The sequence below is a fragment of the Megalops cyprinoides genome, chromosome 9 (genome assembly GCF_013368585.1).
Source record: "Megalops cyprinoides isolate fMegCyp1 chromosome 9, fMegCyp1.pri, whole genome shotgun sequence".
Classification (NCBI taxonomy): domain Eukaryota; kingdom Metazoa; phylum Chordata; class Actinopteri; order Elopiformes; family Megalopidae; genus Megalops; species Megalops cyprinoides.
Window position 1 is genome coordinate 29,883,605 of NC_050591.1, and position 26,895 is coordinate 29,910,499.

The window sequence follows — 26,895 nt, forward strand, 5'->3', positions numbered from 1 at the left end:
TTATTAATTTTTGTACCATATTGCTATCACTACTTCTTTCTGCATTCACTCAAGGGAATTTATTGCCCTGGAAAAGAACAGAAGATTTTGTGCTCTGTTATGCTGTCAAGCTTTTTTTTCAGGTGTTTCAGGTGTTTCTGTTCCTGCTAGCTTGTACCTGCAGCGTCTGTGCCAAGCCACTATTTTTACCCGCCAGACAGCCTAGGCAAATCTGTTTGACAGTCTGAAACCATTTTCACACCACTCAAAGCGTTAGTCATTTTCCAAAATGCTAATCTCATTTGTCAGAAGAAATGACAGAAACACAGCTCTTGTATTGGATTGTGTCTGTCAGCTTTTAATTTGGCAGAGTGTGAGACTAACACAGGACCGAGGAAGGAAAGATGCCCATGAGAAATTGAATTTTGCAGCAACTGTTTGCACACAGGAAATTGAATTGCGTCGTGTTGATTCTGTGTGCGTCTAACACCTCGCCTGCTCCCCTCTCTGTCTACTGCCCGCAAGGTCTTTTTCCTCCATTTCTTTGATTAGATAAATGCTCTCCACAATTCTCTCTGTGTCAGGTAAATACCCCAAAGCCCACAACTGCAAAGAGATAAATGAATCTACTGGGTACATATGAGTCGGGGTAAATCAAATTTTCATTTCACCTCTCCAATTTATTCCTTATGAAGAGGAGAGCAGAGAAGCATGCTCCTTTTTACTCCCTTATGTTGCAGCGTAGGTCCATTTCCATGTTACGTTTTCCCTCACAGTAGAAAACTGTTGTACTGTTTGTTTTTTTTCTTGTCTCTATTCTGTGTGCTAATGCTGTCACTGATTTTAGTAAGATGATGCGTTATACAACCAGTTTAGCCTTCCAAGGTGTTTTATCTGATATGCAGGAAAGAAAAGAGTGGAAGTGATTGGTCTTTGGTCACACTTCTGAGGGCACTCTATTCTCTTACTTTCACCACCATGACCATGCTGTAATTAGGTGAGAAAGCTTCCCTTCTTTAAGGTGTGATCCCCTTGCACAACCTGGTTTCAAGGGTTGAATGTATGAGCTTTGGTTCTTCAGGGAACAGTTCAAGGACAAGTGTTAGTATATAGCAGTGTCTCTTAGAGTCTCTCTGTGGAGTCCTATTTACAAAGGCAAGGCCTCTCCATTCATTCCCTTGACAAGTGAGGAAATAAACCACAGCCTTGAGATCCAGTCAAACAGGGGTTGCCACCTCAAAATTGATCATGCTTTGAACTGAATGCTTTCCTTTCCCCTTTTCAGAATGAAAGCCTCAGGGAATCTTTGCCCCGATACTCCTCCACCGGTCCACAACCAATGTGGGCTCTAATGGGTTTCTCAGTGCAGTTCGATTTGATAGGGGGCTCATTTAATACGTACATCTTCAAATCTATCAGAGGGCTTCCTTCCAGACCAGCGCCTCCATCCAAGTGGACGTGTCTGATGCAGCATCCTTCTGAGGCAGTGAACCGGATACATAATTCATAATCGCCAGCCTCCACTGCGGAGATTTATTCCAGAGACAAATTACCTCATTAATTATGGAGCTGGAGGCAGGTCGGCTCTGTCGCAGGATGTTGCCGCGGCGATGTTTCCTCTCCGCTGCGTGTCGCGTGCGTGTCTTAGCCGGCGTGCGGGAGCGGAGGTGCAAGGTGTTAACACTGCTCACATCAGCCACACCTGTGGAAGCCGACTCTCCATCTCTCCCTCCCCCTGGGGGTAGCGAGAGCTCGCGAGTCAGAAAGCAGAGGCAGAGCATGCATCCTCAGCGCACTACTGTGGGAAAAACAAAGCAGATCCTGCCTTTTACTCTCAGACCATGTACCATGCGCTGTGCATGTATGGCCGAAGTGGCTTCAGGAAGTTTCTGAGAGCGTTCATGATCGTTACATCATGACTGAATACGTGTTTATCACGCTACCCAACCTATGATTCATGTGTTTGCTGCAGCTCCGTGACCGTGAGCTCGGTGCTCCTGGTAGATCCCCTAATTAATCGAAAAGTTTCAAGGCAGCGCTGTCAGGGTCCTGAAGCTCCAGCAGGGGACCCTTTCCAGCACCGAGCTGTCATTAACCCCAACTCCCGAAGCGAGCATGCAGAAGCCGCGTTACCACCGCTGGCACGTCATTGATAAGTGCCGGTGTGTTGCAGGGGCCAGGAGTGTATCACCACCTTGATTTATTTATACACAGGGGCCTGTGGAAGTGAGTTCCCATCAGAGAGATGGTGCGGATATTGCATGCCATCCTGCCGTGTCTCTCCGCCGAGTCCCCTGGGGTGTTCTGATTGCTGGCTGATGTAGATCTGATTGCCTTCAATATAGACTCCGGTCTCAGGCATTATGAAAGGCAAGCAAGCACAGGACTGTGAACAACAGGGAGACTGTGAATTCCAAGTTCCAGCTGCAGTATCTTGGTTACGCCCCTCAGGATATTTTCCTCCCCCATGTATCAGCACTGCCATCTTGTGGAAGAAAGGGGAACTGTAACTGTTGTAACATCCCATACCTGGCAGAGTTGGGGTCAACTCCATGAAATTCCATTCAATTCAGTCACCTCTCCCTGTAAATTCCATTCTTTCAGTTACAATTCCAGATCAGTTCTTATCTAATCCAGAGTCAATTCATTTCCTCTCAATTCTAAGTCAATTAAAAACTGAAATTCTCAATTTAGTGTTCTCTCACAATTCCTTCAGTTCCGTTCCCTCTCTAGACCAGCTACATTCCCTCAGTTTAAATCCCCTGAAATGCTCTAAAAACTGTGATTGCAACTCTAAATAGTCTCCCACAAATGCAGAAGATGCTGGTATTGCCATATATGTAAGAGCTAGCTTGATCACGTATAGAAATTCCTTGCCGGTAATAAATAGATCAGAATCCTTTAGAACATATGGCTGATGTAAATATGTCAAAACCCCAACAGAGAGGTGTCTTTGGTAGCCACATGTACTTGGAACTCAGAGGAAAAGACATAATCAACAAAGGCAATTGTGGTTAGAAGGGCAAACCCCCAGATCGTGATATGTGTAGTTTGAGATGCAAATTTAAAATTAGGGCATGAGCAGGCAGTTTCATCAGTCATGGTCCACTGAGATCTCTACTGAGCTGGATAACATAGTCGAGTTGCGGTGCGTAAACCACTCATTGCACCTGGCAGTGCACGTTTGCAAGTACAGTGATCAAAGATCACAGACAATGGACTCCCAAGCTGTGGGAAGATGTAGTATGGTCAGGTGAACCATCCTTCACCACGTCCTCAACAAATGGACAAGTGAATGTGTACTATGGTACATGTTCAGTGCTCTGTGAATAATCAATAATTTAAAAATGGATTGAAATGCATCTACATGCATTTAGAAGGTGTAAACCATTCTTTATGGAGGAGCACATTTGGAAGAAGCAAACTAATACCAATTAAGTTATTTTGTGTGATTCAATCACTTGAGTCAGCCTAGTTATTACAAAAATTTATAAATTAATTGTACATTAAATTACATTAATTATACATTAAATTATACATTAAAATGTGCGCGTGTTGTGCATTTAAACGTGCACATTTTGTTTCTCTTTTGTGTCTTTGATTTTGCGCTTGCTGCTGACGTCCTGAGGCAGCTCGAAGCAGCCTACCTGCCAGGTGAGCCTACGAAGGTGAAGCGCTGACCGGAAGGGGAGGGAGACAAAAATCATGGCGGTGAACTTGAAATTTGGTGGAGCCATTTTGTTTTGGCCAAATCAAATTATTGTTTTTATTTATTTTATTTTATTTTATTTTGTTTGATTTGGAGCATGCAACGTACTCTTTTCTTGCAGATAACTAGACAGCATGTGGATATGGATTAGTATGATTTTGGTTAGGTTTTTTTTATTTTTTATTTTTTTTTTTTTACGCTGTTTGTGTTCGCCGGGACGCCGGTAGTGTTTGTGTGGGCCTAGAACGACCGTATGGTCTGCATCGTTTTGTAGAACCGTTTGCATCCTCCGGGAACTAAGAGGTTGCCTCTCGTTAATTTCCTGAAATCGATGACTATCGCCTTTGTGCCATCGTTTTTTTTTTTTATTTTTATTAAAACCATCTAAACTGAACAATCCACCGATATGACTCCGGTGGCTGTGGGAGTCCGGATGACGCTGCTAGAGAGAGGGGTAAGTTCGGTTCGTTCGTTTAGTTCACCTTTGATGCCTTGGTCTGGGAACTCTGCAACTTTATGGGCTTGTTTTTGCACATACACACAACACACAGTCAGGTTCGGCTAACTATCGCAGCCATTACCCATCGTTTGTTTTCGAGCCACGGATAGTTAGTCATAACAATTTTAAATAAAAAGTGCATTTATTCCTTTAACTAGAAAATCCCGATTCCAAGTTTGCAATATTCACAGTTCTAATTTAATTCGAATTTAAATATCTAGATTCTAATTCACTACGAATTCCAGAGACTGTGTATTTACAGTTCTATTTCATTAATAGTCGAACAGTTTAAATGCCCTTTTAGTATTTTCTTGTAGTCTTTAGAAGCAAAATTATTAAACAGCTTGTTGAATTTGAGATTGTAAGAACATTTTTCCAGTTTTTCATGTGGCAGATGTATTAGGCGTATATCAGACATGGTTCATTTTAAAATCTAAAGCTGATTTTCTAGATCTGGGTTGTTTATTAGGAAGAAATAATATATTGGAAATTTGAGATGAAATCAATTTACTACTTATTATTATCTGTAGTTCTTCATCTGACCACTAGATGACGATGAAAAGCAACATTTGTTTTTGTACTGAGAATATCTTAACTATCCACTAGATGGCAATGCACAAAACAAGAGCTCTAGCCTTGACTACTTGTTCAAGGCAGAACAGGTAATTCTTTCAGTGAGAGTCATTTTATATTTTATCAATAGAAAGATGAATTATTGCGCAGTTTCTGAGACATACTTCAACATAGCATTGAAATGTCTTCATTGGGACTTTTGACTGCGCACTGGGCCACAATTTTTGAGGGAGAGTCATTACCTCAGTAATGCCCTACATCTCCAAGGAAACAATAACAAATAATTTCCACAACTGCACTGTTTATTGACTTTTCATTGCCACATTGATGTATGGTTGCCCTTTACCATCTATGTGGTGAAATTATTATTGTGAAAACAAACTTCAAATACATTTCAAATGTGCTGTTCTAGAAGGATTACTGGCACAGTACTATGTAATGTGTAAGCTTCCTTTAGTACAATAGGTGGCTACCTACAGATTGTATTCACTTATTAATGGTGTCACTGTTTTATAACCCCTTACAGCTGTGACTGAACCAAAAGAAAAAGCCGCTGTACCTACTTAAATCACTGAATTAATTTGCCTAACACGCAATATTGAAGCTGTTAACTATTGTCAGAGAACCACCATCGGAATCAGCTTGTGCATTGTGCGTGAGCGAGCGAGTGAGTGTGTGTGAGTGAGTGAGTGAACGATGAGAATATAATGACATGAGTGTTTATGTTTTTTGGGTTGAGATATTTCAAGCCCACCTGGGATAGGTCTACAGATCTCACAGAGCATTCTTTGCACACCCAGCTATGGTAACTGTTGGCCATTTGGGATGAAATGCCAGATGTGCAGTGTGCTGGTGACCCTCTGTCCTCAGTACCTGTAACGTACTGCACTGCACGTCTGAGCCATTGCTCCCTCCTCTCTGCACCTTGAGTGCTTTTAGTGCTTGGTTTGTGATATACCGCGACAGAGTCGCCTCGCCATGGAAACATTCACTGCAATATGTGTGGATCCTTCTGTCAGTTACGGGCCATGATGCAAACATCAGAGGCTGGCAGCAATGCTAGACGGTTATGTCTGTGGTAAATTGAATTTCTCCCATGGTTGTGTGAACCGCGGCTGCGCCAGCTGGCTTGGTGTGGCTGGCGAGGTGCTCGCTCTTCATTCATCCCTTTTCACTGTTTAACGTGAAATGTAAGGCTAATGCTGACGTGTGTGTGTGTGTGTGTGTGTGTGTGTGTGTGTGTGTGTGTGGGTAGGCTAGTGCTGCCGTATGTGTGTGTCTGTGTGTGTGTGTGTGTGTGTGTGTGTGTGTGTGTGTGGGCGGGCAAGCAGGCAGGCTAGTGCTGCCGTGTGTGTGTGTGTGTGTGTGTGTGTGTAAAGTAGCTCACTCTGTGTTACCTGTGAGACAAAATACATGGTGGCGGCAGTATAGCATAGTGGTATGGAGCAGGACTTATAACCTTTAGGTTATGCCGGTTCGATTCCCTGCTGAGGCACTGCTGCTGTTGTACTCTTGAGCAAGGAACTTAACCCAGAAGTGCCTGAGTAAATATCCAACTGTATAAATAGGTTACATGTAAAAAAAAAAAAAAAAAAAAGTCATTCTGGATAAGAGCGTCTGCTCAATGCCAATAATGTAATGGAACATCAACAAAGAAAGAGCCGTACATTTCTCCAGCTGCGCTGATCAGAGGTAAACTCTAGCGCCAGCTGGATATAATTGATGGCATTGAACTCTGGGCTCTATCTCCCATTAGTCTCTTTATGAAAAAAGTCGGGCAAGAGTTTGTGCATTCTGACATTCGGTCTTACGTTGCCATCGTAGCGTTGGTGGCAAAGAGGGGAGGGAATGGCAGGGCTGCCTTTTATGTTTTTGAATTGGTGAATTGGGTGGCATTAAATTGCTGAAAATAACAGGGTAAATGTTGTTATGGCATTACCACAGGCAGTGAAAATGAGGTGTGGGAACAAACTAGAGATTTTCAAAAGAATGAAAAAGGCCCTCATTTTCCAATGGCTACCGTGGTTTGAGAGATTAAAGGCTATTTTCTGTATAAGCTCTCCACTGGAACCCATTATGCATGCATATATGCCCTTGTATGGTCGTCCCCCACCAGGTTTTCTTTCTGCATACAGTAAGAGGGACCTTGCCTATCAGTACAGCACATTGCAGTTTTTTTGTTTTTCCCCCAGACAAAATCTGGAAGGGAGCTCACGGTACACATTCATATGTGGAACAAAATGACATCAGTAACCGGCTTCACACGCTCCTGAAATATAGACCTCTTTTGTCCTTATCCTAATTATCCACTGGCAATGTGTCAATCATTTGACACAAAGCACAAGAGACTGCCAGTACCGTTTCTCTTAGTCAGTGCAGCCGCTCTGCTGCTGCTCCTGTGTCATTATAAATTCCTACGCATTGCTTCCCTGTTAAGTCTAAACCCGCAGCTTGCTGATAGAAGTATGGAAGCAAAGTACTTCAGTGCAGAAATGTTGTGAAAGAACTGTTCTTGAACGTGTTGGTCGAAGTTTAGGACAGAGTGTATTGCTGGTAGGTAGAATCCAGACTCATTAGTCTGTACACAAATACAACGAAGGTTGCACTGCAGTGTATACATTTACATTTAGTTGCTTAGTGGATGTTCTTGTCCAGAGCAACTTGAATTGGTTACCGTTCTTACCTGTTATGCATTTAGACAGCTGGATATTTACTGAGGCTATTGTGGGTTAAGTACCCTAGTGCCCCAGTAGTCAATTGAACTGGTAACCTTTGGGTTACAGGCCCTCCCCTTTACCACTAAGCCACCACTTAACCACTGTCTGACCACGGCTGCTACCTTTATCATTATGCTGTCCTGAAGTCCTGTTTCTCTGCCTTTGCAATGTTTTAATTACTACCATTTCAAATTATTTCTGTTGATAGAATAGCGTTTGTGTTTGTATTTTTCTGCAGAAATGCAGTATTTTCACTCTTGATGATAGGTGCCATTTGTTCTGTTATTTCCAATCAGCTGTATACTGTATTTATATGTTTTCACAACTTATTTTGTTTCAATGGATGAAGGTAGCTTTCCACAGAACACAGCTGGCTGTTTGCTGTTTTGGTGTGGGAAACTGCATTTGTGAAAGAGTGGCAAAGTATGCCATGGTGTCATTGCTAACTGGGGAACTGGCTAGAGCTTCATTTTTTCCAAGTCATCCATCTCCACAAAAAATAATGGCATGACAAAAAAATAAAATGTACAGTACTGCAGGTTTAAAGCATAACGAATGAGACCCATTGTGTGGAATAATGTAACTGGTTTCTAATGGGGGAAAGCGCTTTCTTAGCAGTTACCTTGCTGACACTGTCTCCAGCAGGTCTACCTGTCTGCTAACTTGGTCCTGCTTCAGCTGATGGCTTACGTAACAGCAGTGCAATGTGCAGAAAGCTTTTAATTAATCGATTTGCTTACAACGCCAGAACTGTATTTTCACAGAGAAGGGGTATAAAATCAGCTCCTCTCTGGGTGTTTTCTTCCAGACATGACCTTCCTGAGGGACAATCTAAGAAGGGTTTGGATTCTTTCTCTTCCTGATTATGAAGATAAGGGTTAAAAAAGAGTTTATTTCCCAAGTTTAACTCAGAGAAGATTTAGGAGTGATGTCCTTACTTGAAAATGTATTTAAAAAAATTCTGGAGTATCTTTTATGACATCAAGACTTACACGTTAAGGTCACTGTCCTGTGTTAATATAAGCCATGTTGTGGCTATCAAAAATACTGCCCAACCTTGTCTTGACATTACTTGTAATTTGTGTACATTTGGCTCTGATGAATGATTTTTTTTTTCCTGTATCCTGGATATGTTTCAGAGAAAGCTGAACAAACCGGATCATTTCCTTCAGTGCACTGAACCTGAAAATTTTGGGTTGGAACTGTTCAGCTAAGCAGTTTGTGTTCCTCGGGGCTGATAGGTGTTCTCGCGTAACATGTTTCTCAACCATTAGCTCCTGCAGTTCGGATTCAGTGGAAGGTGAAACCAGTTGGCTTCTTGTCAGGCACCAGGCCTTTTGAATGAATGAGCTTACCGAGAAAACTGTTGGTGCAGGCTGATCATGCTTCCAGAACATTCTAGTGCTTTATTCCAGTTTGTGCCACTTCCCAGATGCCGTCTTTGTGGAGGCAACTATCACTTTGCTACCTTGTTAGTGCTACTGTATCAGGTTATGAATGTGCTTAGTGTCACATTTTAGATTAATGTGCATGTAAAAATGTCAGCTGCCTGAAGAGGTGCTTATTAACCGGTCTAGACAGCATTGGGCTCATTGTACTGATGTCGCTCTCATCACCCGAGCAGCATGAACACACATCACTCTTTGTGTTTTCTAAAAGAAATCAATCAGGTCCGTTGAAAGAGTGTATTCTTGTTGTCTGGCTTATTGTCCTTAGGCACCAAAGAAGACTGGTCGCCCACAGTATTGTTGGTAACCATGGTAACTTGTCATGTGATCTCTGTCCACCCCTGGCAGTGTCTTGTACTGATTTATCGGAGCCCAGCAAGACAAATGTCCCACCAAAGATCTGTCAAGACCTGTTTATCCGAGAAAAAAGGGAAAATGCAGGCCGTCAACCTCACCTCATTCCCACAGACATAATCGTAGACTTTATTATAGAAAAAATAATAAGGAGAATAATTAGTGATCAGAAATAAAATCCTTTGTTTTGCAGAGAGAGCTGGGAAATTGCTATGGTATTTAGCCCAAAATCCCCCCCCCCTCATTTTCAGACAGCTGCTGTTGCTGCTGTTTTCTCTGTGTGCCAAGGACGTTTTCAACCATCAATGTGGCACCACTGAAGTCATTAACGTGCCTGAACACATCACTGATCTTTCTCCCACTTCAAATGAAAAACAAACCAGAGCTCTGCCAGCTATCTTGAGCTCAGCCTGCAGGCTGTGATGACTTTAGTACTCATTGCAGAGCTAGGGACCATTGTGCGTGAAATAGAAGCGATTCCTCCCAGGGAACAAATGGCTGAAAAAAGGAGGGAAGTGTGCATCAACTGCACGATTGCCTGTGGTAAGTGTGTCCACGGGGACCAGTTTGGCTGCCCCATTCACTGAGGCCACTGGTCTTGCCTCAGATTATATAGCCCACTGTTTCCCAGTTACTGAATGTCTGCTCTCACTGCCTGTGCTGTTGCTTCTGCTTGTGTTGGATCGGTGAAGGTGGTCTGTGGTGAAGGCCTCATAGAAATGGGTCAGATATCTCGTGTAGCTACATGGTGAGTTATGCTAACATCTTGTGTCGGTAAAAATTCACCAGAAAAGTACAAAATACTAAGACCTTTCAGACTCAGACTCAGACTGTTTCCAGTGTTATATATTGTACGTGCTGGAGTTAAAGGTCTAATGCATTGTTAGTGTCAGTGATCGTCAAAGGTCTGATGCTTTTTGTAAGTGATAGTCAAATGCATGTTGCTATGTTTCTATGAGTAATAGTCCAAAGTCTGCATCGTTTAGTCAAAGATCTGATGCAATGTGAGTGTCTGCTAGTTAATGATGCAGAGTTTACATCACTAATAGTAAATGGTCTAAATTAATTTTTGTGTCAGCAATAGTCAAAGGTTATGCAGCAAATGGACATCCTGTCTCAGCCTTTGTTTGGTGTAACCTATTGCTAAGTGTGACATACTGTACTAAGCACTGAAGGCTTTTCATCATTCGCAACTTTACATCATGTCTTAAGATTCCCATTTCCTCGTGAATCTTTCCAAGTTGCCTTTGTGCTCACTGGCCTTTAGACTTCCTGTCTCACAGCTGTACAATTTGTCTAATTGTTCCACATGTCCCCATTGAATTGGTGTCCATTACACCTGAAAGTTTAAGATCTCTGCGCGAAAATATGATTTATGTCTGCAAATGCAATTGTAACCAATAGTTTGCTGGTTTGATTCCCGGCTGGGGCACTGCTGTTGTACCCTTGGGCAGGGTACTCAACCCAGAATTGCTTGAGTAAATATCAAGCTGTATAAATGGAAAACATGTAAAAAAATAAATAAAAAATAATGTAACCTATGTACCTTAAGTTAGAATAAGAGTGTCTGTTACATGAGAATATTGCAATATAATGCAAAAGAGCAGACATGCACAGAAAGTTTCTTAAGTCTCTTCTGTCAGTTGAAAGAGTCCTGTGAGGTATTCCGTCTCCTCTGAGCTGCAGAACACTGCCTGAAGCTGGGTCACCTAGCAGGGCTCTCGTGTTTTTGTTTGCGAGGACTGTTTTCGCACTCTGCTTTTCTGGGTCACGGAGCACCATGGGGTTGATTGTTGCAGAAACTCTTCTCAGAATTTTCCACAAAATCTCGGAAAAGGAAATGGTGTTTTAAATAGAACTCGAGTTAAGTTGTTGTTGTTACTTGTGTTATGCTGGATGGACGTTTAAAACGTGGCTTGGAAAAGGGTTCTGCCACCGCCAGCTTGTTCTTGTGCAAGGTGCACTGCTCCACCGTCGTCGGGTCTGATTCTTGTGCCGCAGCTCTCATTTGGGTAAAGGTGAGAATGCGCACAGATGGTGCCAAGGTTCTGCAATGTGGGGAGCGTTCAAACTGCAGATCTGATGTGACACTGATTGCTTTCCTATAAGAGCATCAGCTGTTATGCTCTACGGAGAATTACGCAGTATTATGAAAGTTTAATCTTTCCGTTCCCTCAGAACTATGAACTCTCCCCTTATGCTAATCAGTTATATAAGAACTGCAGTCCATGTTTCGTTCTTGTATTGTTCCACAACTTTTTTTTTTTTTGCTCATTATTTGCCATTTGTAAGAAGAAATGAATGCTAACTGACTCTGAGGGTGTTTGTTTGCAAAAGAGGGGGTGATTGTTCTCTCATATTTAATGAGCCTCATCTTTGCTTTTGTCTTAATGAGGAGTAGAGGGAAAAGTTGCAAGGGGGAAATCACTGCAGCCTGTTCATCTGTAAGGAGTCAGAGCTCAAAAAAAAAGCATATGAATCGTGTTTCTGGCTCTTTTCAAATGCGGTCTTGCTGTTTAATACAAAACCCCTCTTATGCTAAAAGGCATATTACTGGTTTTTATAACTGCACCTGCCATTAACAATTGAGGGTTAACCTCTGCAGAGAAGGAAAAAAAGGAGTTCGCACAGTACTGCAAGTATTTCTGACCACCAGCATCAACTAGATGTAAGATTCTGTTAGAAACAGATATTTTAAGCCTGCCTTGAAACTGCAGGACCCAGCTGACTAAATAGTTTGATTAGTATTTGTATTTTTCTCCAAATAGATCCATATTTTGTGGTGGTCTTGCATTTTTTTGTGCCACTGTGCTGCGTATGGGTGTGAATGCAAGCCTGTGTGTCAGATCAAAGGACAGGGTCTGAGATGTGGGTGCTAATGCATGCTTCCTCTTTACAGTGCCTGTTCATGATGTTCTAGTGATGCAGGGCTAATCGAGGACCACATTAGACTGTAGGATGAGTTGGATCCCTTCTATGCAGTCCAGCCATCCTGACTCATAGAGCCATAATGGACCACAGTGAAGATATTCTAGTACCTGATGTGTTTGTTATACTGAGACCCGCCAGATATGTTGGTTATCTATGTGTGTATTCGTTTGTATGTTCTATGGTTCACATTAGGGGGAAGGTGACGGTATTGTAAAGTACACATTGCATTCCTGCTGGTGTTATGGTTCTGGTTTGAAGACGAGGATTACTTGCTGAACAGCACTCTTATCTTTGTCTGTGTTGCATTTTAGTTGTATCACAGGACCCAATGGTAACATTTTTATACATAGCTAAGAGGTTTTCCCCTTCATCCTTCATGCTTGCATCAGGGCCCGTGCATGAAGCTCTGAAGGACTGCAGGTTTGCCACTTCTGGCCAAAAGGGCTTTACAGCTAACATTAAGTATCGATCAGGGCAGTGCTTTCAGCTTGGAGGACTGGTTTACTCAAACCGGCGGTGTTAGCAGTGGAGTCATTGATGGTATCAGTGGAGTGTTTGAACTGGCTCAGTTGTGGGAGGCAAGGCATTTGTGACTTGGTCGGTTTTGCTGCAGGCGGGTTTATGGAGATAAACGAAGATTTCCCATGTGAGGGGTGAAACGGTAATGGTCAATCTGTCAGTGGCTGCCCCCCTACACTTTTCCCACTGCCTCCCTGTAAGTGATCTGACAGGAACCTTCTGGAAATGCAAAAAAAAGTTTTTTTGCTCAGGCAGCTGCAGCACAGCCTCCCTATTCAGGTGTGGTTCCCGTGAAAGAGGTTGTGCAAAATAATAACTCCTTCTGTAATTCACGAAGCGGCATCGTTCCGAAAGTAAATAAAGAATTAAAGTAAGGTAACTTCTCCTCACTCGCACCCGCGGAGCCGCGCCGAAGCTGAGCGGCACTATCAAAGGCAGAGTGAATCAACTCTGCTGCAGAGCCAGACATTGCGGCCGCTTGGATGACGTCACCGTTGCTGCGGCAACGCCGCTTCTCGTACAAACGAATAAACACTCCAGTTCTGGAATTTAGATTGGGTTCAGCCCATTTCCCCTCATTCATAACGGTCCGGGGTGTCGCTGCACACACAAATGAGCCTTCGCCCCGTTGAAGGGTTCTCTGCAGGCGGATGTCTGGCCATAAGTGGTCCCTGCTCTCGGAGTGGCGGTGTGACCCGTTACGAGTTAGGCTGATCTTGCACTGCCCAGAAAGGGTATTTTTCTGGGGGACATGCATAAGTGATTAGGTGTGAAGTGGGCCATTTTATCAGGCTTTTATTTGAAGGTTTATGATTTACACGCGGACCGTCAGATCACATTGCGTTTTGTCTCACTGAAGACTGTCTGTGCTGCTAGTGCCTTGAGAAGCACTGAAGTTGTCCTTTGGCTTACACATCTTTCTCTCCACCCCAGCCCAAGTGCAGTGCTCCAGCCCTTCTCTAGGCTGGTCTTCCCCTGGACAGGAATTTGCCCTGACCATGGGCTGTTGGGCCTAACTCCACCCTCTGTACCTCAGGCGTGGTGCATGGTGTTTGGGGTGACTGAGGGAGGATAGGTCCTGGTGGAGTCTGACTGAGTGTGAGGCAGTAGGATCAGTACATGAGTCAGAAACAGCCTGGCTCACTAGGTCCTGAGGGGCAGCACTAAAGCTTTTGGTTGCAGTGATAAAGGAAGCTGTACATATTAATACATGAAGTTATTCTAATGTTATTTTAAGTAAGTATTACTTATAATTTTTGCAGAATTCATAAACTGTATCTGGCCAGAATGTTATTTTACAACTGGAAGGGTAATTTTCTGAAATAACTGCTCTGAAAATTTACTAGACTTTAGGTCTTCAGTCTTTGAACAGATACTGTTTTTGAATGATTTGTGTTTAGATAGGGTGTTATGTGTTTGTACTGAGAGGTTTGATCTGATGCACTGTGTGCGTGATGATTCCTTTTCTGTGTCTCAGTGTTTGAGAGCCAGTGATGGACATGGCTGTTTTCTTGCATTTTCTGATTATTATTATAATTATTATTATTATTTTTTACAGCCAGGCAGTGTTCCTTTACCCTCGGGTTGTCAGTGTGTTGTTGGGCAGAGGGCTGTCACACTCCTCCCTGCCTTTCAAGAACAGAGGACAGCTAATTGATTTTATATAAGACTAAAGGTTAAAGCTCAGTCAGAACTCCAGAGTCCTCTCACCAATTTGCCATGGCAGAAGACCAGCCAGCAGACCAAGAATAGAAACCAAATCTCTCTGACACAGGTGTGTGATACAGGAGTTCTGTGATCCTGCATTTCCACTGACAGGTGCTGTCTGTCTCTCTCTCAGGTGACGTGCCTTCAGGATTTTTTTGGCGATGATGATATCTTCATTGCCTGTGGCCCTGAGAAGTTTCGCTATCAGGATGACTTCCTGCTGGATGAAAGTGGTGAGAGATGCAACTTTTTATTTGTTGCTGTTTATTTTAAAAAGGTCTCCCCATGGACCCCTGGGGAAAATCAGCAGTAGTTTTCCTCATAGTACTTTATTAGTAATTTACATTACACATATACCTTTTAAATAAACCTCACTGTGTTATGCGTGTATGTTTGGTCCCTCAGAGGTGCTTTTCACAAGTATAACAACTTTCAGATCTGTGAACTTCACACATTATGGATAATAACGACCTCTTCACTTCCTGTCACAGTGTGAATGCCACAGTGATGTACTCCTTTTAAAGTGTCAAGTGCTCATCATATGTCTCACTGCCTGATGGGAGTGTGGGCACAACTACCTCTCTGTGTCTCTTGTTCTGTCAGTCTTACACTTACAACTCGTGCACTTTATGCCAGCCTGCCCATTTGAAACTCTTCTAAGAAAAATGGACTACGGTTAAGGTGGTGGATGAAATGAAGCTTAGTGTCGATTGGGCAGGATTCTGGGGAGCCCGCATTTCAAGGAGCAGCCAGTGAAACGAATTCCCCAGTCTGCATCATCTCCCATGGACTGCAGCCGAGAGAAGCCCCCCGGCTGGTCAGATCTGAGGTGGGGGTGGATGGGGGGGGTGGAGCGTAACAGATGAAGATCGCTGATAGCATGTCCCCGAGGGTAGGAGTGTGGCCAAGCCGAGATGACGGGGCTCTGTGACAAACGGTCCTGACAGCGCGTGGGCACTTTGAGTCCCCGTCCCTCCTGCTGCGTTCGGACATGACGTGCCTGCACACGTGGGATCAATGACAGCCTTGCAAAAGTGCTTTTCTTCCCACAGACATTCTAAAATTTCCCCCAAAAAGGGCCCAAAAGGAAAGCTAGTTTATAGATCTGTGGCCCATATTTGATCTAAGCACAAGTGACTTCCGTATTCATAATGCTCTGTTACAAAGAAACTTGCTTAAAATCACATTGAAGTTAAGGGCAAAGCACTTTGTATTTAAATTGAATGTGGACCTGAGTGAGTCTTAACCAGTATTTATGAATGGAGGCAGAGTACGCCTCTTTCCTTATTTATCTTACTTTTCATGGTTTTGGTGGCATGTGAAAATAAAAACATCAAATTAATCTTGTGACAACGATTATGGGGGAGTTAAAAAGGTTATTTTTGGTCAGGTAGTTTTGAACAACAAAGTACAACTTCTGATCAGAGACAGCACTGCTGGGATTGTAACCGTCAAACTCCAGCGCTTAATTACTGCTGGCATTTGCTTTCTGACACTTTGTCAGCAATTAACGTGCAAAAAATTTTAAATAATTACTCCTCTAAAGTGATAACTGCGTGGAAAACAAGTGGTGTGCTCTAGGCCTTTTTATTCCTTATTGCCGAATTAAGAAGCAGCTGCTAGCATGGGCTTGATTCCTGTGTAGGAAAATACAGTAATTAAGCACAATTAATCAGTAAATTGTACTCTTTTAGAATGTCAAGTGAGCTCACTTGATGGCTTGGTGCTCGTCCGTCTCCAAGACTTCAGAAATATATTTCACGGTGCAATGATTCCTTCTCGATCATATTCAGTTACACGTAGACAAGTGCTGTAATCAAGCGTCTGTACAACACGTGTTGGTGATGAGAGCTTTCTTATTTATGCACTTGATCTTGTGTTTTGTCTCTCTTCAAGTTTGAAAGAATTTAATTCTCAGAAGCTTCCAGATATTCATATACACTGTACAGACAGGTTCCACAGACAGGCTTTACGTGTTCAGTGTTTTCCAGTCTTCTGGATAGAAGTCTTCCTTTGTATCATCTCAACTTTCATAAAAGCTTATTTAAATCTTACTTCTCCTTTATATGTCATATAATATAAATGTTATATTATTTTCACTATTCCGTGCAATATAATGGAATATAAAGGGGATTTCTTCAACGTTGGTGAGAAGGAGATACAGTGTAGAGCTTGTTGTGGTAGCGTGTTATTTTTAGTTTTCTAGTTTCCCAGTAAACCATGCAGGCTTTTAGCATGTGTTCCAATGCTAAGAGTTTCTGAAAGGATGACAGGAACGGATCATTTTGAATGAGCAGAATGCTTTTTGGCAGTCTGTGGGCCTATCAGGTTCTTGCATCCAGGGACAAACAGTCCCTGTGATTCTCTCACATGTCACGGAGTCACACCACGTGTGTCACGAGCTCCGGGTATGTACGTAACGGGTTCTTCTCATGCTTACGATAGTCACAGGGGCTGCTCCGTAGTGTGGGTTTGCTGAGTGTAAAGTCATGGTAAAAGTGTGGATGGTTTGGATAGGGCAGACCGGTGGTTTTCACAGGAGATCCATTGGCCTTGATTTCCACTCTTGATTGGCGAATCGGAAGTGTCGGCTGGATAGAAATCTGAATCAAATGTTGATCCTGGTGTTAGCCGATTGTTCCCGGTCCACAGTAAAGGTATGAAGCTCACCGTGTGCCTGTGCTCTTTTTGTGCAGAATGCAGGGTGGTGAAGTCCACGTCTTACGGCAGGATCTCCACCATGCAGGGCAGGGGGTCCCCCCGCAGTGCAGGGCCGTCCCGAAGGAGCAAGTCCCCTGCGTCCACTGGTTCAGGTAAGGACCACGTGACCCTGCCACCATACCCTGTCACCGTCCGCGTACTGTGTGTGAGCGATTGATTATACATTGCACCGTGGTGAAAAAACCCAGATGATGTTCTTCTACTTGAAACAACAAATTCTCGTGTGTAGTCCTTTATGCATCTTCAGCGATAGGGAGATTTTGGGCCACGTTCCACTTCCCTCCTCACATTGGCTCTGAAGATGTATGGATGCTATTGACTGTGTGTCCATGGGTAGGTTTAGCTTCGTGAATATGTCCTGACAAATAGACAGAAAATCAGAAAATTGACTGATCCCAGCTCAGTCTAGACCTGGGCTCCCCAGTTTCTGTAGCACCACATTGTCTGCCGGCTTTAGCTTCAGTCAGGAGCTTGCCACCTGATCCATCCTATCACTGTCCTGACTTGACCATTTCAGCTGTCCTTCGTTTTAGAGAGTGTTGTAGATATGTGGGAGAGGCTCCTGGAATAGGATCCTCCTTGTCAGGCAAGTGGAGATCTGTGCCCTAAAGCAGTCTATCTTTCCAGTGGGGTTGACAGCAGGCTGCAAGTGCGTTTCCCTCCGTGTGAATGTGTAATAATGACTAATGCACCTGGAACATGGGGTTCAAGCCTGCACTGATGGAGGTGGTAGGGTTTGAGACATCTACATTGTTTCTGATTCTTTAAACATTATTAAATAAACATTGTGATGAATTAAGTAGTAGTGAATGGTTCTGAATCATGAAAATATTTAAAGGTTTAAGTTTGCTGCTTTGTAGCTGCCAGCATATGAATGAATTACCAGAAAGTTCCAGACGTTGAGAAATTGAGCTGTAGCAGTAGAGTGTGGGCGAGCTACTAGACAGTTCCACACTATGTTATTCCCAGGGCCGATGCTGAATGTAAGAGTGTGTGTGTGTGTGTGTGTGTGTGTGTGTGTGTGTGTGTGTGTGAGAGAGAGTGAGTGACTGAGTGAGTGAAGTATGTCTGTATTATGAAATTCTGTCATTGTAATTAGAGGGTAGGCGAGTTGCCACAGTGACACATCAAGCTGCTCAGTGTTGATTAACCCACTTCTCCCTAACAAAGCCTTTACGGTATCTAGAGATTTTAACATTATTTCCATGTAAATGTTTTATGTGTAGAGATTGTCCTATGCATGTTTTTAGCATGTGAACCATTATTTGAGCTGAAGTTCAGTCAGAGTGCATAACCACTCTGAATTACAAATGACAAAGCCTTTGAAAAGAGGCAGTTTTTTTTTCCTTTTACAAATACAGTTCATCTCCTCGTAATTTCACAATGCCAGGTGGGAAAAATTTTACATCACCTACTATACATTTGTCGTGTGTGTGTGTGTGTGTGTGTGTGTGTGTGTGTGTGTGTGTGTGTGTGTGTGTGTGTGTGTGTGTGACAGAGTGTGTGTGTGTGTGATTGATTACTGTGGGATGCTGCTCACGCCGGCAACCCTGCGCTGCTCCTTTGGGTCACCCTGCCCGGCTTCCTGGGCTTCAAGTGGCACAAAACGTGACCACGGATGACAGGTGAGGTCTGAGTCAGTGCGTGGGCCGCAGATCTCAAAGTCAGTGGGACGTCAGCAACTCTGCTGCAAGCAACTGAATGGATGGAGTGCCACGCCTTGCATGTAAAACCAGAAAGCATTCATCTAGTCCCGTTTATAATTAGGTTCCACGACCTTAAAAAAAAAATCGGTTGGTTTTGAGATCTCTTTGCACTGTAAATGTGTGTCCTTAACTGGATGAGAGGAGGTTCTCAGGGGGAGTTAGCAATTGCATGCATACATAATGTGCTTCTTGCTCTCACAAAACAATCTCACCAGTTTACGCATAGTTTTTTTTTTTAAAAATAAGTTGATTGAAGGCAGACAGAACAAAAACCATTCTTGAAATTTGATTGAAAATGCGACACAGGCGACTGGGGGAAGGGGGTGTGGTGGCTGGAAGGGGCGGGAGTCATTGTCTCCAGTTCTGCAGGGAAATTGTTTTTGAAGAAATTACCACTGTGAGGGAAAAGTACATCATGGTTGCTGTGGAAACCAGGACCGGGTTGGAACAGCCAATGATGGCAATGCACAAATATGGCTCTCACTTCCTGTCTGACTGGCATTACGGGCATGTGGATCTTCTCTCAGGGCTGGTCCAGCGAATCAGTTCTTATTGATTCTTAATTGCTTCCCTGAAGGGTTCACCACTTGGAAGAGTGCCTGCGTATATGTGCTATATTTAATGTACTGACAGCAGTATTAGTTTAGTATAGTAGTATTAGTATTAATTATGCAGTATACGTATCCTCATGTACGTATTTAATGGTAGTTCACCATATTTAAGCTTAACCTCAAACTACTGTGAGCTACTACAGGAAAATAAAATCTAGCAGTGAAACATTAAAGAACCTTGTAAAGGATGGGATTTTGCAGTAAGCAAAGTATTACTACAAACAAATGATGGTCATATGGTTTTGTATATTTCTTGCTAATTATACAATTTTGCAGTATAAGCGTGTGCCGAGCCCTTACACCTCCTACACCACTCTCTGATCTTCCCAGAATCACTGCTTACATTAGCAGGGTAGACTGGACACTGGCACTGCAACCGTGTCAGTGACTGCTCTCCTGTGATTAAATGTTATCTTAAACCACTCACTCTGAATATGCAGGGGCAGGGCTTTTACTGATACTATATTCTAAAATGTTTCTCAGTGGGTTCATGGCGCAATTTATTCATTTTTGTATTGGTGAACATACTGTACTAAGCAAAGCTGCAAGATTCTGACATACTTGCATAATGCCAAGCAGTCACAATAGGATCCCAAGTTTCTGATGGCATTTCTAGTGCTCATAATGGTGCAGATGCAGATTAGATTACGGATTTGACTTTGCACTAAAGTTACATCTTACCAAGTCAAAGTCACAAACGCAAATATCCGTTGACATAACGTGTATACACCAAACTGGAAACTGGAAACATTTCTTCAAGTCCTTAATCAGGGACGTGACATGAACCTCTCAGCCGCAGACACTGAGCGCCAAGTTGACCGTCAGACTCCTTTTTAGCATTTTGGAAGGACAAAATTATGTCCTGGTTAGATGAGTGAAGCTAGAGCTGGTACCCGGCAAAGCACGCGATGCTAGCGACGCCTGCGGAGTAGCTGGCTGACACTTTAGGCATCCTGTCAAGTTGGAATTGCAGTAAATTGTTGCCCAGGCCCAATTAGACAATGTAACCATGCATTTGCATGACAATGAAGTAATCTTTATCTTTATTTGAAATGTTTAGATCTTTAATTGAAAACGAAAAATAGAGTTCGTTCATGAAGATCAAAGCTGCGCTGCAACTGTGTGGATCCACTGATCTTCGTATAACCTGGACAGGCTCGTGTCATTTTTCTACCAGCCTGTCTGGATAATTAACAGATCAGAGCCGTTGCTCCAACCCTTTGAAAAAGTTAACATTTCCCAACCTTATCCTTGACTGCGCAAACAAATTAAACCTGCACATCATTTTGGGGGAAAAATATTTGGACCTTGCAGGTACAGATGACATTTTTCTCAAGGTTGATTGAAAGTAAAATGTGGACTTAGTCATGATTTATGATTGAAGCCTAATTGTAATGGCCCCAATTTAAATCATAATGTTGATTATGGTTGTCGGCTCTCAGTACACCTAAATTACAGCAGACAGGTGCGCGTAAGGTCCTAGGCTAAATGGGCAGAGTAAGACGGGGCCAAATTGGACGAGCCCAGGTGCAATCGGAAGAGACGAGTTGTCTGAAGGTGGGAGAAGTTGATGATTGGAGGTGTCTGGTAGAGAACAGCCTCTGCATTCTGCCACTTGGAGCAAAGAGCCACTATGTTCTGTACATGGAACATTGGGGCTGAGGAGCAGGGGCAGATGACCAAAGGGAGGGGTACAGGGCACCATCCAGCTTGTTAGGAAGTAGAAGGAAAGAAAGTATCAGAGGGCAGCCATTTTGATTTTCACATGGAATATATTAAAATACATCTGGAAGAGTATGCATAATGGCTTACCATTGCAAACCCATTCGTTTTTTTTTTTCCCTACCAGTATCATGAGGGCAGTCATAGAATCGAGGTCACTCAAGTATGTTGCGTAATGGGGGAATTGTGTCTGTTGAGGGTTGGGTTTTTTTTCCCCCTGTCTTTTGGAAGGAGCGGAGCGGAGTCGAGCAGAGAGGAGTGTTTTGTATGCATAGTTGCATGTTCTGGAGTGGGAGGTTTGCGCCCTGCTCTGGCAGTGTTTGTGCAGGCCGAGGCTCATCAGTTGTGTGCTTAGGAGCTCAATAGCGCGAGTGGAGAGAGCGGATTAATAATGGCGGTGTAGAGCTGTAGGTGACTGGGTTATGTTGGCCTAGCTGCAGTAACCACACGGTCATCTGCTCTGATTGCCCGAATTAATTAAATTAATTGAAACACCTTCAAAAAAGCCTTCTTTCTGTGAATTACAGCAACAGTTTTTAAATGCAAGTGTAAGTTTTGCTGTTTATAAAATAAGTGCACATTTTGTGAAACCCTTTCGGTCAAAATAAAGCTGATTGAGAGCAACAGCATAAGCCAGTCTTTGTGGGAGCTACCATACAATTTCCAAGGCTTTACAGAGCAGGTGTACAGAGACGGAGCCATTCCTGCCCTGTTTTGATGTACCTTGATTTTTTTCAGTGACATCATAACTACCATACCTGTCGTTATTGTATGTAACTTGGAGGAAATAATTGAAAAGAAAAACTTGATAACTCACATTTTAGTTTTTAGTCACCCTCTTGATTGTAGCAACATTTCACACTGTGTGAGCCGTTTTGAAGGGATGTACTGTATGTAATAAAAAAGAACTGCAAACTGCTCGGGTAAGAATGACTGAGAAAGCAGATTCAGTAAGTGCAGGTTGTAGCATGTGATAAGAAAAATTGTCCCCGTACTCATTAAATGGAGGTGGATTACGCAGGAATGGTGTTTGGTTGTACGATGCCATGGATCCCTTTGTTAAATGGGAAGGTGGCTGGAAACGATTCCACAGGCCCATTGGAATGATATTTCAGCACTGCAAGCCCAGAAGCATGCATTACTGAAATATCACCGCAATTAAAACTGAGCTGTACTTTCACAGGGGAATATGTGTCATTGCCAATTACTTGCAGAAGATACAATGGTGATGTTTGACTCAGAGCTGATTGCAGTCATCTCGGCCCAGCAACAGAAACCATTTAGCAATTTGGCATGGGCAGTGCTTGTGGGTGAGCAGAATTTCCAACTTATTTTTCCCCATAATGGACTCATTCATGTGGTGGCAGTGTGGTAAACTATGGTATTTAACAGAAACAATAACCTCATCAACCTTACCATAACTTCATTGGGTCGTAATTATTGCTCCGCTGGTTTCATTAAAAGCCTGTTTTGTGAGAACTTCCCTCAGAAAAAGTGTTTAGTTGGCTGTGCCACGCATTTATAAATCAGCTGTTTAAGGGCCATTGAAATCTTAGTAGGGTTCATTTTCAAGTTCTTATTGACATTTTTTGAGTATTAAATTTCCATGTGAAATGGATATTACACAATCAAATGCTTTTTTTTAAAGAACAGCCTTTATGAATTTACATGCCCTACATGAAATAGCAGAACCATGCTACTTGTGAACATAAGATTTCTATATACATTGGTTCCCTGTTCAGTGCTTCAGTTTTGGGGGAATTACGGTTTGAATCCTATTGTCTAGACATATAATTTTGAAGAACTGTAATGTACACATAGAAGTCTAATGAAGCTCTTTTAATTTAACCTCATTTTCAGCCCTGTTGCGCACACACATTGATGTGAACATTTAAATTTTTTTTGTTTAAAGGAGCTGGTCAGGCTCTGCTTCACAGGCAGCAGCGGTTCAGCTCAGTTGTTGATGGAATTAATTTTCTGATTGAACCTCTCCATCAGCAGGCAGTAAGTCATGTAAGGCTAGCACTAATTATCTCTCCAGCACTGCTGCAGGCGGCCTAATTAAATCCAGAGCAAGACAGAATGCTTCCCCTTACCACTGTACAGGGTTCTCAGCATTTTTCTGGTGTGAAAACCTCGGTCTGAATCTGGCCCGTGCAACAAAGGTCCACTGTTTAATTAGGCTGTGACTCAAGCACACTAGCACGTAATATTGTAAAGATTGACACCATTATGTGGAATGACGATATTTATGACACATTTGACACAGTGCAATCTGAACTAAATTGGCCTTATTTATGCACAAATCGATGTAGTGAGATTCCTGTGGAGAACCAGTGACAACTGATGTATGCTAAGTAAATAAAACATTTGGAAAATAACAGGGTTGCATCAAGATATTGCAGGGTTGTTTCTTCTGAGCTGTCATAACACTGCATGCAGAATTCTTATGCGTTACTGTAAGGGCAGCTATTATGGAGACTGACCTACAGCAAGTATCACATCATATGTAGAAAAGGCATTTTCTTTCTCACAGTGGGCACATGTATTGCTTTTTTGTTCTTGCCACACTGACCCTCCAACATTAAATGTTTTTGTCAGTAAATGTTTTGATAGGGTGGCACAGCTGCACAAAATGAAATATGTACTGTATTCAGTAAATAACATCATGCATTTCGTATAATTCTTGTCTGTCCACATTTGGGCACTGCAGACTTGATCATTTTTGCCTGCAGGATCTGAATGAGATGAAATCGATCTTAAATTGATATGCTGTTCATCCTGAATTAAGTTTTTGGCGTTAACAACTGGGGCTGATTTAGAAGAGCCATCCTTGGTTGCCATGGAAATGTTTTCAAAATTATGGGAGGGGATTTAAACTAACTCTAATACAGTTGCATAATCATCTCACTTTCCAGCTATTTAATTTCATATTCCAGGAAGAGGCATTCATTGCCTCAGTGTAAATCCAATTGGTAAAGCTGCCTCCAATCTGTTTTCTGTATCCATGCACCCATGCTTCTAAATCCTTTTTTTACATGATATTATTGTAGATATTCACATCCTGCAAATAGAAATCTTATTAAATAAAATCTACCCAAGTGCATGAAAAGTATTAGTATCCTATGTTATCTCCTCAACACACACACACACACACACACACACACACACACACACACACACACACAGGCACACAAGCCTCAACTCTTGTGTTTAAGAAAGGGGACATTTGGCAGAACAAACTGTGAGTGAGACGAGGACAGTGCCTGGGAGGGACAGGAGGTGACATGTGTCTCCTCTCCGGCTGCCCCCACACACACACACACACACACACAGTTACCAGTAAGTCCAGTCATGCTGACAAAGCCAGATTTGCCCATCAGAGCCAGGGCTGCCATGTGCCTGCCCCCTCAACAGATTGAGAGAGAGAGAAGCGAGTGTCCTGCAGCATCAGACATAAGCATCCACCTTATGCCGCCCTCTCACTGAGAGAGGGACAGGGGGAGTCCCCTTCAGTCCTTCCACCTTCAGCTGCCACACGCACTGACAGTAACGGGTCTTTGAGAGCCAGTGTTGGTGAAGTAACTGTGTCTCGTCTGTTATACTTCACAGACGCCGAGTCCTCCTGTGTTTGTGTCTCCCACCCCTGGCTTCCAGGACACGCTGTGCTGTTTGTTTGTTTTCACTCCAGCTGAGCCCTAAACTAATTATGGTTCATTTGTCTGTAAATTTGATCCTGCTCGTCACTTGCCGTCATTTATTCAGCAATTTTTTTTTTTTACGTCTCCCTCTTGAAAAGATTCAGAGTATCTGTATACGTCAAGCTCGATTGGTTGTTCAGTTGTTTCCTGTAGCCCCCAGCGACCTTCTGTACCCTCTGTAATGTTGTTAACTCATTCATTGGGCTTTGATAAACAGAAGTTACTTATAGATGTCTTTTCTTGTATCGTTCCAAGACCTAACAGAAGGTACCTGTTAAGTTACGCCAGTTCCAGTTTGGTATTTAATTAATCTCTCTATCAGATTGAATTAATCAAGATCAAGAGCCAGCAGACATAGCATGCCCTCTGGAGTGGGGTTAGAAACACTGCCTCCCATAGAACCTTATCTGGTCCCATCAGTAGTGTCTCACACGGGGTTACAGTTCTCAGTCATGCCAACTAAGACTATCCCGTACACCGTTACAGGTCATTTCCTCATGTACCCATACTGTAACAAACTTATAATTAGTTACGGTCCTTTTTAAGACTTGATAATCAAAGTTTCTTCATGTCAGGGTTACATTTTGTGCACCATTAATTTGTAGTTGGTACATTTATTTTGGGTGATATTTTGTGTTTTTCAAAGTATTTGAATATGTTGTCAGATATGAGTACATACTTACAACTTCACACCCCTTTAGCAAACTCTTATCTGCAGCAACTATGAAACCTCAAAAGTTAGCCACATTGCATGTGCAAGTACCACAAAAAACTGGGAAAAGATGGTAATTAAGTTAGAACCATTGACAAGGTGATTGCATCAACTACTTGTTGAGCATGAGAGAGAGTGCTCAAAAATAGCTACTTTTATAATGCTTGAAACTGTAACTTGTGAATGTCTGTCAAAGCTTTAACATTTTCCTCTAGGTTGCTAGTTTTTGGTACTATCATCATTTAACCCTGTAGTGCTATGTAAACTACTGTTAGTGAAGATTTCCTAATGTCAATCAAAGACTGTATTATTTTACTGTTAGTCTCACCTTATTGACTAGCTAAAAGTGCAGTCTGAAAATTTGGTATGAAAGTGTTCTGATCTGCATATCTTTCTCCAGCATAGAAGATTACAGTGATAACTGACAATCATGGGATGAGTGAGTGGAGCTGGGGCGGAGCTTCCCTAATATGGTCATATAATAAGTTACATTTATATAGCGCCTTGCTCAATACCCAAGTACCCACGCTTTACATGGTAGTCAAGGGCGAGAAAAAAAAAAGTAGTAACAACCCTAAAAGATCATGTTGTTCAGTCTCATCATGATGACCTTAGTTAGCTACTGAAGGATCATACGGTTCAGTCTCATCCTGATGACCTCAGTTAGCTCCTGAAAGATCATACGGTTCAGTCTCATCTTGATGACCTCAGTTAGCTCCTGAAGGATCATATGGTTGTCTCATCCTGATGACCTCAGTTGCCTTCTGAAGGATGATATGGTTGTCTCATCCTGATGACCTCAGTTAGCTCCTGAAGGATCATATGGTTGTCTCATCCTGATGACCTCAGTTGCCCTCTGAAGGATGATATTGTTCAGTCTCATCCTGATGACCTCAGTTACCCCTCAGAAGGATCATATTGTTCAGTCCCATTATGATGACCTTGGTTACCTTCCGAAGGATCAAACGGTTTAGTCTCATTCTAATGACCTCATTCACCCTCTGAAGGATCATACTGTTCAGTCTCATTGTGATGACCTCAGTTACCCTCCAGCAGATTGCACTGTTCAGTCTCACCATGATCTTGTTACCCCTCAGACAGGTCGTTGTGTTCTGTCACACAATGAAGAGTTAGGATCTGGGATCCTGTGCCGCCTACCAGCACCAGCATCCCTGGAGCTGCTGTCACACGATCAATATTGATGCTTCTCCTTAATTAACTACCCACACCTACTCTGGGTAGAGGGTTTAAGTGTGATCATTGGTGCCTTAACAAAAGTTCACAAC

At 42.7% G+C, this 26,895-nt stretch overlaps 1 protein-coding gene across 1 annotated transcript in view; it reads left to right on the top strand.

The window, feature by feature from the left end:
* dclk1b (doublecortin-like kinase 1b) overlaps window positions 1-26,895 on the top strand; it is a 64,420-nt gene that overhangs the window by 17,354 nt on the left and 20,171 nt on the right. Inside the window, exons 4-5 of the mRNA XM_036536363.1 lie at window positions 14,570-14,669; window positions 17,133-17,249. Of these exons, the coding sequence (XP_036392256.1) occupies window positions 14,570-14,669; window positions 17,133-17,249 (217 nt within the window). The remainder of the gene's footprint in view (window positions 1-14,569; window positions 14,670-17,132; window positions 17,250-26,895) is intronic.